Source organism: Micromys minutus (assembly GCF_963924665.1).
Source record: "Micromys minutus genome assembly, chromosome: 20".
In the NCBI taxonomy this organism is placed as follows: Eukaryota; Metazoa; Chordata; class Mammalia; order Rodentia; family Muridae; genus Micromys; species Micromys minutus.
Window position 1 is genome coordinate 18,357,724 of NC_137955.1, and position 13,323 is coordinate 18,371,046.

General features: G+C 43.5%; 1 protein-coding gene across 1 annotated transcript in view; it reads left to right on the forward strand.

The window, feature by feature from the left end:
- Positions 1-5,346: 5,346 nt before the first annotated feature.
- The window catches only part of EMB (embigin), a gene marked incomplete at its 3' end in the record, with an annotated part of 43,521 nt that continues 35,544 nt past the window's right edge, over positions 5,347-13,323 (forward strand). Inside the window, exon 1 of the mRNA XM_080933739.1 lies at positions 5,347-5,480. Within this exon, the coding sequence (XP_080789865.1) occupies positions 5,372-5,480 (109 nt within the window). The 5' untranslated portion in view covers positions 5,347-5,371. The remainder of the gene's footprint in view (positions 5,481-13,323) is intronic.

Sequence of the window (13,323 nt, forward strand, 5' to 3'; positions counted from 1 at the left end):
TCCCTCACAATTTTACATGTTTTATATTTATAATTAAACATCATAATTTCAGAAAACCTTTGCTGATTCATTGTGGAGATGACTTACTGCTTAGTTCTTCATCTAAAGAGGACTTGACATTTGACTCAATGTTTCGACTCCAACTGTCTCCTTTGGGTTTAAGAGTTGCTGAGATAAGCTTTATTTCTCAGAAGACATGGTACATTACCTATGCCATCACGTCAGCCAAGGAAGCCTTTCTGCCTTCAGGTAAAAATAATGACATCCAATTTTATCTTCACTCAGCAATGGAAGGCAACATGGAAGAGTCCTTGTATTTGCAGGCAGTGTATTGAGGGCCTTCTGTCCCCAAGTTTTTACTGACCAGGCCACAAACTTAAAAGGGCATACAGGAAGTGTCTCTTCAGGAAACAAACCAGGAGATTGGACTTTTGCAAGCTTTAAGGCACATTGCAATGTCCTCCTGAGTTCGGGTTCTCCAGCTCTAAGTTCTTTCTGAACAGACTAGTCAGGTGTATCCTTATATTCAAAGACACAGAGAAAACACTCAGCCTCACATCTGAGAGAGTTAAAAGATTAGATTCAAATTTTCCACAGAGCCAGGAAGGTACAATCAATTATCTCTTTGGTTGGCTAAACATTTTCTTTGGGTTCTCCATTTGTTATCTTGTCTTCAAATCTTCCACAGAGCCAGGAAGGTACAATCAATTATCTCTTTGGTTGGCTAAATATTAGCTTTGGTTCTCTGTTTGGGATGTTGTTCAACCCTTGGTCCCATCTCCCTAATGGTTCTAGTGATAACTACAGGCTTGGTAACTGTGTTGAGCACCAAGGCCAACCAAGAGTTTTAAATGCTTGTGGGTGGACACTGACTCAATAAATGATCCCCCGGAGCAGTGACAGACAAAAGGCAAGGAATGGCATGTGCTGTGTTTGCAAAGGCCTGTTTAAATTTCACTTCCTGATCTGCAAGGTCCTACTGCACCAGGTGCTGATCAGAGAACTGATTACAATCTAGTCTCACTCTCAGACCAACCCAGAGAGGGGACTTTATAATACAGTAACAGTGATGGGGTCACAATTTCCTGTACCTTAGGCCAAGCAATCATAGCAACAGAAACTAAGGCATCTAAATTTTCTTGAACTGCAAGCTCTAAAGAAATACACTTAGGACTTTTTCTCTCTCGCCAGTTTGAAGAAGTTGAAACAGCCAAGTGAACTTGTAAAGCTCCCACTGGCTTCAAAAGGATATGTGATTTTCTGGGTTTTTTTTTTTTTGGGGGGGGGGGGAGGTGGGGTAATGTCAAGAGAGACATGACTGAATTTCGTCCTTTGAGCCAAACTTGGATTCTCCCAGTCACAAATGGTTCTTTTGTGTGTTCAGCACACTCGTGTTGTTTTTAAAACCTGATGTGATTTTTCTCTGGCGAGCTAGCTTCTTCAGTGCCTTTCTCATCGCATAGTGGGTCTCCTCACCTGGCAGCTCCCTTCAGAGAGAAGGATGTGGGAGAGCCTGTGACCTAGATCTGAAGTCGCCTGCATTGTCACGTGGGCAACAATAAGTGCTTTAGCTCAAGAAAGTAAAAAGGACCCTCCTTCAGCTCCTGCAACACGTTAAGAGAGCGTTAAAGCATTTGAGGTCACATTTCATTTATTATTAGGGAAGGAAAGGACAATTTTATATAGAGGACAGAAAAGCTATATAGGGAAATTATTCTATCATCTGGCTTTAAAAGATAACATTTTTTAAAAAGCATAACAGAGACAAGGCCAAACGATACAAAATATATCTAAATATAAGAAAGTGTAACAGAGGTGGGAGTCTCCAAATTCTTAGCCAAACAAGAATTATATTTCTTTCTCAATTTCTTTTGCTCAAAGAAATAGAACCGCAGGAATTAGCCTTGGGTGTGGCACGTCACTGCTGCCAGTTGATAAATGGGCAAAAAGGACCCAAGGAATAGTCTTGAGTGTGGCCTGTCACTGCTGCCAGCTGATAAACAGGCAGATTCCACCAAAATGATACTTTTTATTTCACTGAGGTCAGCTCATTGGCAGACAGGTGAATTTGAGATGAACTTTTTTAAGACCAACTAAGAAAGGTCAGTTGAGGTCAGTTCGAAGAAGGGCTTGCAATTAAAGGCTCCCCGGGTGTAGGGAAGTGACCTGGGGTAACTGGACCAGTATGAATTAACAAGCCCTGGTTCAGGAAATTTGGGTTTAGCTAGCCCACCCCAGGGAGCCGGGAAGTTCCACAGTGTAAAGTGTAAGTCTCCAGGTTTTATTTGACTTTGCAGAGAGGGGTTTACTCATTATAAAAATACAACTTCTGGCTGCAAATCTGATCGTCCTTTCAGGAAGGAATGCTCTGGTGTCCCTTCCCTGGGCCAACAAGACTACGGAAATGATGTTCACCGAGTCACTGGAATTTTCCTGGGATCCTTAAGCTGGAAGAAAGCTGTCTGCAGGAAGGAGATTTTACCCAGTTTCAACAGCTTGTCAGACCACTTCACAGTAGGTGCTGGAGACAGGATTGGTGTGAGCACCCCTTAAAGGGACTACTAAATTATACACACTTCCTACTTTCTGGTTAACCCTAAACCTCAGCCAGGACGCTGAAGATGGACATTGGTGGTAAATGGGTCTTTTTGCTTCTCTTCCCAGTGTCACGCCACCATTGACTTACGATCCTTTGTCTGTTTTTCAGTATACTTCGTTTAAACGACCCATTGAGGGCAGAACGCTGGCTTACCTTGGTGGTGTCTCCAGATCCCTGGCTCTAACTGTAACTCTGAGAACAGGAAGAGTCTGTGGGTTTGCAGCCCACAGACAAAATGACTGTCTAAGTTATTGTGTGTGTTACTTGTTTTATATGCAGTTGCTTTTGAACATAGCATCTGGCGCTCTGGCGATATTTAACAACTGAGTGGTTTCATTTATGTTCTTTCAAGACCAGCTAATAGAAGCCGGTTTTTTGTTTGTTTGTTTGTTTATTTCTGAGACAGGGTTTCTCCCTGTAGCTCTCTTTGTCCTGAACTGGCTATGTAGGGCCTGGTGGCCTTGAACTCATATAGGTCCATCTGCGTCTGCCTCTGAAGTACTGGGATTAAAGTCGTATGCCACCAACACCAGTCTAGAAGCCATATTCTTTTCTGAAGTTTTTTTTTAACGTAACATTAATGCAGAAACATGAATATATTATATGTATATACCAATTAAAAATTAACGGTGTCTCCCTGGAGTAAGCATAGTTCTCTTGTTCAGTAGTTTAGCCTATAAGGTAAGTTTCTTTCTACAAAAAGTATCTGTTCTTTTGGGGAAATCTTTTGTTTTGTTTTAATCTGATTTGAATTTATAATGATCAAACCTAGCTTTTAAAGAGTAAGAGGTCATGCCATTGTAGGGACAGCTCAGCAGTTAAGAACCACTCTTCCAGAAGTCTATGGTTTGATTCTCAGCATCCATATGATGGCTGAAACCACCTGTGACTCATGTTCTCTGGCTTCCATGGGTACCAGGCACACATGTGACACAGACCTACATGCAGCCAATCCCCTCCCACACCCATACAATGTATTTTTTGTGGTTGCCATGCTGTAGTAGGACATTCAGGGAGGCTGAGGTAGAGGAATTTCATGTCCCCAGGGACTGAAGGCCACACACACAGCAACCTCACAACCTCAGCAACATAGCTAGTTATGCCTAAAACACCAAACAAGAAAACCTCCAAAACAGGCTACCCACCTCCACCTCCCATAAACCTTTATTGTGTGGTAATATCCCACAAAGTTCGATGACAGAGAAAATTAGGAAGACATATGGAAAGAAAATTGGACATTCATTCACCTGGAGTCTGATGAAGCCTTTTTGCTAGAAGACACGCATTCCACCATAGTATTACTTTCATATAGACCGCAAACAAAAATGTAAAAATTGCGATGTGTTGACCTCAGCGAAAATGAAACAACCTTTCTTCTCCACCTATAAACCTGCAGTTTTCCAGGAATCTCACCTGAAACCCCACTTACAACCAAAGGAATGTCTTACGCATCCAGTAGAATGCTTTGCAGCCCATGTTTTGATCTTATCAGACCAATGCGCCACTGAAGTCATCCAATAAAAGAGGGATATGCGGGGGTGGAAACCCACGCCACTGATCTTGGCTGAGTCTTTTTCTTTGTATTTGTTTAAATTTATTTGAGTGATAGAGAGAGAGAGAGAGAGAGAGAGAGAGAGAGAACTTTTCAATAAATTCCAGGCGCGCTTCACAGGGCCCCATTCTCTGCTTCCTGCAGTTTTACCTGGGTGGTGGTCCCCAAAGGACAAAGGGCTGCTAAGTAAGGCTGCTGACTGCCTGGGTCTTAAGGCTCACAAGTTTTAACACAGAATTCTTTCCGGCTGAATAGGAAAACAGTTGTTTGTAACTATCTCAGTTTATTTGGTAGTAGAGTAAGACATTCCGACCTCCGGGCCCTCTCGGTTAAGAGATAACATTGTAGTCCACAATGTTTGACTAAGATGAATGGCCTTCTGCAGTTTACACAGTATCTCCTTAACTTAGTTTTTGTTTCTTGAGCTCTTTGGCGCCAGGAGAACTGTTGTGGCAAGCAAACAAAGGGAGACACTCTGTGGGGCCCTGGGACTCTGAAACCTTAATCCGGAGGGAACTGGCTAAACCTTCAGAGATTGGGGGAAGGGAATGGAGGACTGATAGAAAGCTCCCAGAAACAGTCAATACCGGGCTCAGGGACACTGGATAGCGCTTTTCGGTCTGCCACAAAAAAAAAAAAAAAAAAAAAAAAAAAAAAAAAAAAGAGAGAGAGAGAGAGAGAGAGAGAGAGAGAGAGAGAGAGAGAGAGAGAGAGAGAGAGAGAGAGAGAGAGAGAGAAACCTTTGTACATCCAAAGATGTACCGGAGCAGAACCATCCGATCCTTTTCATCTGTCTCATCGAAGTAGATTTGCGAACCCATCCAACCGATGGAAAGCACACTGTGTAGGGAATTGTAACCCGGCCGGGAGGTGATGGGTTAGACCCTTGGCTGGCTTGATGAGCGAGCTCCCTCCCCAACCTGGGCTAGTGGAGAGGTGGGGGCGGGAGAGGATTGGGCGCCAGGGTTGCACAGCACATCCGGGCGCGCCGGCAGCGGGCTGCATAATTGATGGAGGGCAGACGCAACGCTGGGCCGGCCTCGGGTGCGCTGGGAGCGTCTCGTGGGTGGTGGCCAGGGCGGCCGGGCCCCTCCCACTCCGCTTTTTCTCGCGTATCCTGTCCCCGCGGCTGGCAGTGGGCTCCGGGTTACCAGCAAGTGTACAAAAGGGACAAACAGAGACCGATCGCAGCCGACCTCCTGGACCGACCCGCCCGCGCCATGCGCTCGCACACTGGCCTGAGAGCGCTTGTGGCGCCTGGTTGCCCGCTCCTCCTTCTATGTCTCCTGGCGGCGACGCTCCTGGATCGGGCTGAGGGCGATCCCGCAGGTGCCTGGGGTGTGGGGTCTGGCTCGGGGAGGGCTCTGGGTGCACCGGAAGAGGCGCAGTGGCGGCGAACCTGCAGCCGGACGACATCCCTGGCCGCTCGCGCAGGAGCCGCGGGGGATGCAGGCGGCTACGGAGCGGAGCGGGGGTGGCTTTTCATTGGCTGGGCGCAGGTTACCCTAGGAGAAACGTGGGAGCTCTTGTGGCTCTGCAACCGCCGGGTCTAGGGGTGATTCCGTCCCGGTAAAGCCCAGTTTGATCTCGGGAGCGGGTACTGGGACAGGGTCTGATTCTTCCTACGAACTGGGATAAATAGAGTGCGTGGGTTCATGCGGGGGCTACCAGGGGGTCCTGCTAGTGTGGCGTGATTATGAGTCCACATTCCCTGGGGCCAGGTCCTTTCACTAGAGGCCACAGCGAGGCTCTCGTATCACCTTTCCTCCTGGCAGGCGTTGACTTTGAGGATGTGTTTTAGAGCAGAGGGTAAAAATCGCGACAGCCAGCCAACTCCAGTAAGTTGAGATAAGAAAATGGTACGTGTGTGTTGTCTTTACACCACGATCTTTATAAAAAAAAAAAACAAGGTAATTTTCGAGGGTGTTGGGTTGCGTGCGTGTTTAGGGCACGTGGACAGAAGGATTTCCGTGAAAAACTTTACCGACTCAAGATCTATTTTGCCATGCGACCTCACCTGTTTATACTTTCTCTATTGCAAGCGAGCCAATGCTTTTCAGTGCTAGTTTCTGTGTCTGTGGAGTCTTAGCTCCCGTTCAAGTCACCACCAACTTCTCAAACAGTTGAAAGAAAGACTGGCTCGCTGGGAGCTAAACCCAGACGTGTTCCACACTAAGTATGAGCTATGATAAATTATTTCCATGAGTGTGTAGCATGTAGATTGGTTGAACATAGTATAAAGAAAAGAAAATGATCAAAGGCGCACACACACGGGGCTGCGGATGAGTTAAAGTGGATTCTTCTAGTCTCTTGACTTCCTGGTCACACATTTGTTTGCCTGATTTAGGACATGACTGGTCGCCCCTGTGCCCTTCCTAGGCGGACCTGGTTCCTCTGCCCTCTGCCCCTCACCATTTATTCTTTGCTTCCGAATAGTATAGCCTCTTTCTAACCCACTTTTTTTCCTTCCCCCTTTCCTCTTCTTGTTCCTCCCCTCCCCCTCTCTTCCTTTCTGCCTCCTTCCCTCTGAACTTCCTTCCCCTGTCGTCTTCCTCAGTACTGTGAGCATGGGCCTACGTGCACAAAGGGAGCTCCACCATGGAGCCACAAATCCAGCCTACACTGCTGTTCTGAGATTCAGTGTATTTTGGGTTAGTCCTCAAAGTTGTGCTTCTCCACGTGGTGGTGGTTTTGTTTGTTTTTGTTTTGGGAGAATTTTTTGGAGAGCTTCAAAAAGACTGATATCCAGGTCTTGCCCTGGAACCAACTGATTCATTTAGCTTAGAAGTCAGCATGGGCTTTAATAGTTTTGTAAATTCTCTGTGAATCAAAGCAGGCTAAAATCACATGGGGGGGGGGGACCCCACAGGGCATATTGCTACACAGTCGCTGACATCACGTTGAAGTTAATGGACACACCTCGCTTCTGGAGGGAAGAAACTGGGAAGCAGGTGAAGCAGAAGACTCAGCTCAGGTGAAAGTTACAAAACTTGAAAGGCAGGCGTCTGAATTCCCAGCACCCTTTCGGCAGCTCAAGACCAACCATCTATAACTTCGGTCCCAGGGGGTTCTATTTGATGACCTCTTCTGGCCTCTTTGAGGAACTGGAATAGGGGTAGGCAAAGCACTCATATACATAAAAATAAGTAAATAGATGGGTAGGTGAATGGATAATTATTTATAAAATGATGAGGCCACTGCAGCCCTTTCTAGATTCAGTATTTTTTGAATGAGATACATCATGGCCTTTAGTAAAGAAATACAGCAAGGTTTACTGGATGATTTTGTATTTCTACTTCGAATTACTTAGAAATGGGTGTTCTGTTAAAAGAAGACATTTGGGGGGGTCAGTATCAATAATCTAAATCACTGTACTAATATGCTGTAAGAGGTGTGCACCTGGTATGGCACTGTGCAGTATATATAGCCTGATGAATTAGATTTTATTTTCCGAGACTTTCAAAAGAGGAAGTTGAAAGGGGAATTCAGTTAAGCAATTGTCTCAGTACGATGTAGTGAGTTTAGTAGTAGAGCAGAAAGTTTAGAGTTAAGTCATTCTTCCTCCACAGCCTGTTTCCTTTAAACACAGTTCTCTCTGAGATCACTGGGTGTGCCCTCCAGAATTTAGAAGAAGTGACCAAGGGCACCTACCTGTGTGAGTCTGTTTGTGTGAAGCACACGTGCAGTGTTTGAGTCCTGGAGGCCCAGAGGGGTGAGTCACTGATTTCTTCAATGTCCTTAATATTTTTGTTGTTTGTTTTGTGTGTGTACATACACGTGTGACCATGCATGGATCCTGCAGTGCACATGTGATCATCAGAGGACAGCTTGAGGCTAGTTGTCTGTCCTCCCTTGTGGGTTCTGGGAATTGAACTCAGGTCCTGAGGCTTGCCAACAGTTGCCTCAACCTGCTAAGTCATCTGGGCAGCCCTGGGTTTTCAACTAAATAAGAGACCTAAAAATATCTTTGAAAAAAGGAACAGGTAAGTGGGAATATTCTGACATCATTATTAGTGTTACCCTGTGGAACAAATTGAGTTGATTTTTTTTTTTTTTTGAAACACTTTCAATGGAATAATTTGAAACTGGCATTTTGACTTCCAAAGACATAGCTTGTATGCTTCATTGATTCTCTTCCCTACTAGACATGATATTGCAAACTAGTAAACACTTATTGGAATGAATCTTACTTACATGCCAACATCTGCCTGGCATTCTGTTTGTAGTAAACACTAGCAGTTTTTGTCTCGTAAGGTATTTAAACTGGTTAAGTGAAGAGATTTATTATAAGTCCATCTTCAATTGGCTTATATATTTCTGATGTTTAAAAATTTGGACATAATTAAAATTCTGTAAACTTTTGTTAAGAATATGCTCAACTTACTTTTCCTTCTGGTATTTAATCACCCTGCCTTAGCTTCTCTTCATATTTTCCTGAGTGATCTTATAGTAATTGGAAGAACAGAAGTAGGAGGGACCCTTATCTGGTGGGTGGAGCTAGAATCACACATTCTAGTGAGGATGGCTTTCCCCCAGAGAGGCAAATTGAGGATTGAGGTTAGATTCAGCACAGTGAAGAAGTTACACCTGGGAAGATTAGCTTAGCCCTGGTCTCAGAGCTCAGCAAGGCAACAAGGACTTGAACACATGTAGACAGTTAATACCTGACCCACATTCCAGGGCAGACCGGTAAAGAAGGTCAAGCCTGAGCGGATGTGAAGTGCAGATGTGTGGGGACAGATGTGGCAGCTGCAGTGGGGTGTCATTTATATACACGGGAGTGGGTCACAGCACAGCCACCTCTGTGTGGTGTGTAGCCTGATGAATTAGACTCATTTTCTTTGACTTTAAAAGAGGAAGTTGGTGCTTCAGTTAAAGCAGTAAGGAAATCTGAAGGAAAGCAAGATGCAGGGTTTCCATTAGGAAGAGAAAAATAAAGGAAGGAAAAACTCTGATGTTCTCAGTGTGAATTATGACTATAAATCTCTGTCCCTTTATCTGTGTCCCATACGTACAGATACATGTATAATATATACATGTGATATACATATTATACATGTGTGTGTTTGAGTGTGCATGCACATATTGATGGCTCTGTCCACTGGTTTCTAAACAGTAAATATACTTAATACCTAGATGTTGGCTTCGAGCACTATTTTTAATAATTCTGGAGAAATGGCTGCTTTCCGAGCTGGGGTGGTGTGCAGACCTGGGACCTCCTGTACCAGATAGGGAAGTACCTAAAGGAAGATGAGTCATGTCTGAAAGAGTCAGGAGCCAGTTAAAGGGGTTCCCACAGCACAGATTGGGAAACAGTATCCCAATAAATCCTAGGAACTGGTGATGGAGGTAATGAGCTGAGAGGGCCTTGCTGTGTAGCTGGGGCTGGCTTTGTGCTCGTGATCCTCATTAATCTGCAGAGTGCTATATTAATGGTGATATTCTTAAACAATATCAGAATTCATGAGTCCGGACTGATAACTATTCATTAAACTAGGGGACCGTTTCCTGAAGCACAAAGAACTTTGCAATTTTAAAAAGGAATTTTCTAGAAAAAAAAAATATCTTACAAATTCCGAAGGAGAAGAGTAACATTAGGGCTGGATTCTCCTAAGGGAATCGAGGTGTGGTCAGACCAGAGCTGCTGCAGGGAAGGAGGATGGAAAAGGGAAGCCTGTGCTGTGCTTCTGACCTGGCCTTCAGTACAGATGCACCTTGGAGAGACTGAGCAGGAGTGCATGTCAGCTTCCTGAGTTCAGGGAAGCCTGGGGTGCTGTGGGATGTTTCCTTTGCAGGAAAGCCTCAGTAAAACCATCGTGCGGATTTCTCTTCATCAGCCTTGTACCTCTCACGTGGATCAGTGGGAAATGTCAGTTCTTGAAATTTTCTATAAACCCGAGATTGTTTGAAGAGAAACAATGTTAACTGAGCTTTTTCGGAGAAAGCTTGATTTTACCATAGGGATCCCATTAAAGCAGCAGTTGAGAACTGATCACCTGTGTGTTTGGTACCCCCCCCCCCCTTTTTAAAATCAGGTGTATGTGTGCATGCACCTGTGTGTGAATAGATGCTGGTGGAACAGAAGGGTATTCCTCGGAACTCTCCACATGGGGTAGGTCTGAGGAACACTGTCTGTGGGAGCAGTAAGTGGTCTTAGCTGCTAGCTGTCCCTTCAGCTCCTGCTACTATTTTAGAAAAAGCATATCTTAAACAGAATAGATGTATACTTGTATACTGAGGCTAGCTGACTTCTCTCTCTCTGCATTCCTCTAGCTTCTCATATTTCACAATAACAAGGACAACCTTGTGACTCAACAACTCAGCACACACACACTAACATAGAAGGAAAAGAAAAGTCTGTTACAAGAATTTATTAAAAATAAACTCCTTCAGGTATTATCATCATTCGGGTGTAACGGAATATTTCTGTGACCTTATAGAAAGAAGAGAATTCTTTGGAGATGGTGCTCTTCATTTTAACAAGTGCCATCCCCCACAACCCCTGTTTTCTAAGTTACTGAATTACATTAGCATAACTAATGTATTCATCTTAAGCCTAGACAGGTCTCCTGCTTTTGTCTTATTTTTTTTGGGGGGGGTACATATCTGTGGTTGGCCTCAGACTCACTGGCACCCAAGGCTAAAATTGAGTTCTTGATAGTCCTGCCACAACCTCCCAGCTGCCGAGATTACAGGCGTGTGCCATCACGCTCAAGCACAAAAATCTTTTTTGGTCTTTCAGTTACACAAGTCAAGAACCTGAAATGGAATTTTGATTGATCTGAATGCTCAGATTGTCTTTGCCATATATCTAGGGGCAAGGAGCAAGCCGTAGCTGGTTTTTGCTTCAGTGACCCAGCCACCCAGCTTCTTCCTAAAATGATCCTTGAAGTTAGACTCAGGCAAGGAGGCTTTTAGTCACCCGTGAAGACTGACTTTATATTTGTGATTTAAATTGTTTGTGTGTAAACTGTGTGGAGCAGACGGGGCCGGCGGGGTTTACAGGCTGGTTTGCAGGTTGGGAAAAACACCATACTTAATTAAGAACAGGGTTGGAGGCCTGTCTACTCAAAGCCAAGATTTCTCAGTTTCACATCTTTTTTTTTTTTCTTTTTCTTTTCTTCTTTTTTTTTTTTTTTTTTGTCTGGATAATACTTGGTTGTAGGGCTGTTTTATTGTTGAGTGTCTTAAGAGATCATATAAAAGTATACATTGTGCTTGTCGTTAAACCTTAATTTTTTTAAAAAGTCAACTATAAATGGTCTTCTTGTCTGGTAATTCTTATATTATCTGAAATATACTAGTTACCTGTTTGGAAGATTATTCATCTTGACTTTTCAATGATACCATCAGAACATTTCATTACAGCTTTTTTAAAATTTATTTTTATTTTTTCAATAAACTCTGAAATACAATGTCCACAATGTATTATAGGGGATGGGAATACTAGATACCTAGGACCTAGAAATGTAATTCCAAATGCATTGTACATGAGCAGGATTTTACCTGGTAGTGATCAGTCTTAACGAAGTAGTAAACTATACCATGCAGTCCTGTGGTTCCGTTATAACATTGCCTCCATGAAGGAATACACTGATTTTCATACTTATCACTAGTATATCTTACCTGTTTCTAAGTCATAGCATTTTGTTTTCTAATATAATACCGTATGTAGAATGTTAAAAATGAGGATTCACTAAAAATAATCTAAAGAGTGTTTAGTGATAGTAGTAATAAACTATATGGATGAGACATAATAAATAAGTTGCCACCTCTTTTTTTTTCCGTGCTGTGGCTTGAATACAAAGTTTTATACATGCAAGACAAATGCTCTACCGCTGAGTTGTTCCATTACAAAAAGGATAAGATCCAAACCATGGAAATGGAATGAAGAGGCCGTGGAGTGATAGCCCCACAGTTAGGAGAAATGTTCTGTTCTTCAGCTTTGTTCCCAACATCCATCAGGCAGCTCATGACCACCTGTAAGTTCAATGGGAGCTGATGCTATTCTGGTCTCCACAGACCTGTGTGAGCACGTGATACACACATGCTTAAGGCACACGCACATACAAATGCATTTAAAAAAATATCTAGGGAAGATGCAATGAAGAGATATTGGGGAAAATGTTCTCCTTTTAAATATTTTCTAAGTATTGGGGCTAAACAGAGTATTTTACACAGGCCCACAAGTGTCCGACCATGGACATACCCCAGTCTTCTATTATTTTGAGGCAGTATTTCACTGCCTCCAAGAATATACCCAGGCAGGACTTGAATTCAAAGGCCTCAGCCTTTTGAATAAGTGCACCGATCACAGGCAGGCCTGAATCATCTGACCTGTAGTCTTCATGTTTAGAGGAAATAGTTATTTTTGTAGGAGATGCACATTTTGAATGGATTTATTTTCTTAAGTAAAGACAAATCTCACGATGCTTCATAATTTTCTAACAGTTCTTCTGCCTGACCCCCCCCCCCCCAGTTGGCTTCTTTTGAACAGTGCACAAAGTCCAGAGAGTGAAAACTCAATAGTTTTAGAAGGACTGTAACCTTTAGTTCATTATACTTCATCAAGTATAAGCCCTTCTGTTCTAGTGAGATCTATTTTAATATGTAGTATGTGAGAAACACCTAGATGGAAACCGTTTTTCACATCATGTAACAATAGGTAAAATCAGGTTATCACTCAGTTCTTTGAGGCATTATCTTCATGCACCATCTCTCCTGCTGAGGGAAGAAGAAGAAAATCCTCTAATCTCTGGAACAACCACCATTTGTTATTTTCTGTTGGTGTCTTGCCACTACCTGTGAGAGAAAGCCAGGTGGAAAATGTCCAGAAATGATTAAGAAGAGGGTGATTGTAATACCTCGAAGAATGCATGTTTTAAACTTGGCACCGTCTCCCAGTATTTATGTTGACTTCTTCTAATCCCCTCCCTGCTTAGCCCCAGAATTGATATTTACTGTAGAGTAATTGCCATCAAAGCATTGAACTGTATCGACCCCATTTTGACAGTTCAGGTCACAAGCCACCGGCCCAACTTGGCTTGGGTCATGCAAGTCTTACCTCTCCATTTTTTTCTTTTTTTTGTGACTCAGCCTGATCCTTTCAGGGACGCATCCAAACCACATCTGGCTGAGTCCTTCCCCTGCCAATTTCTGCTGCACACACATG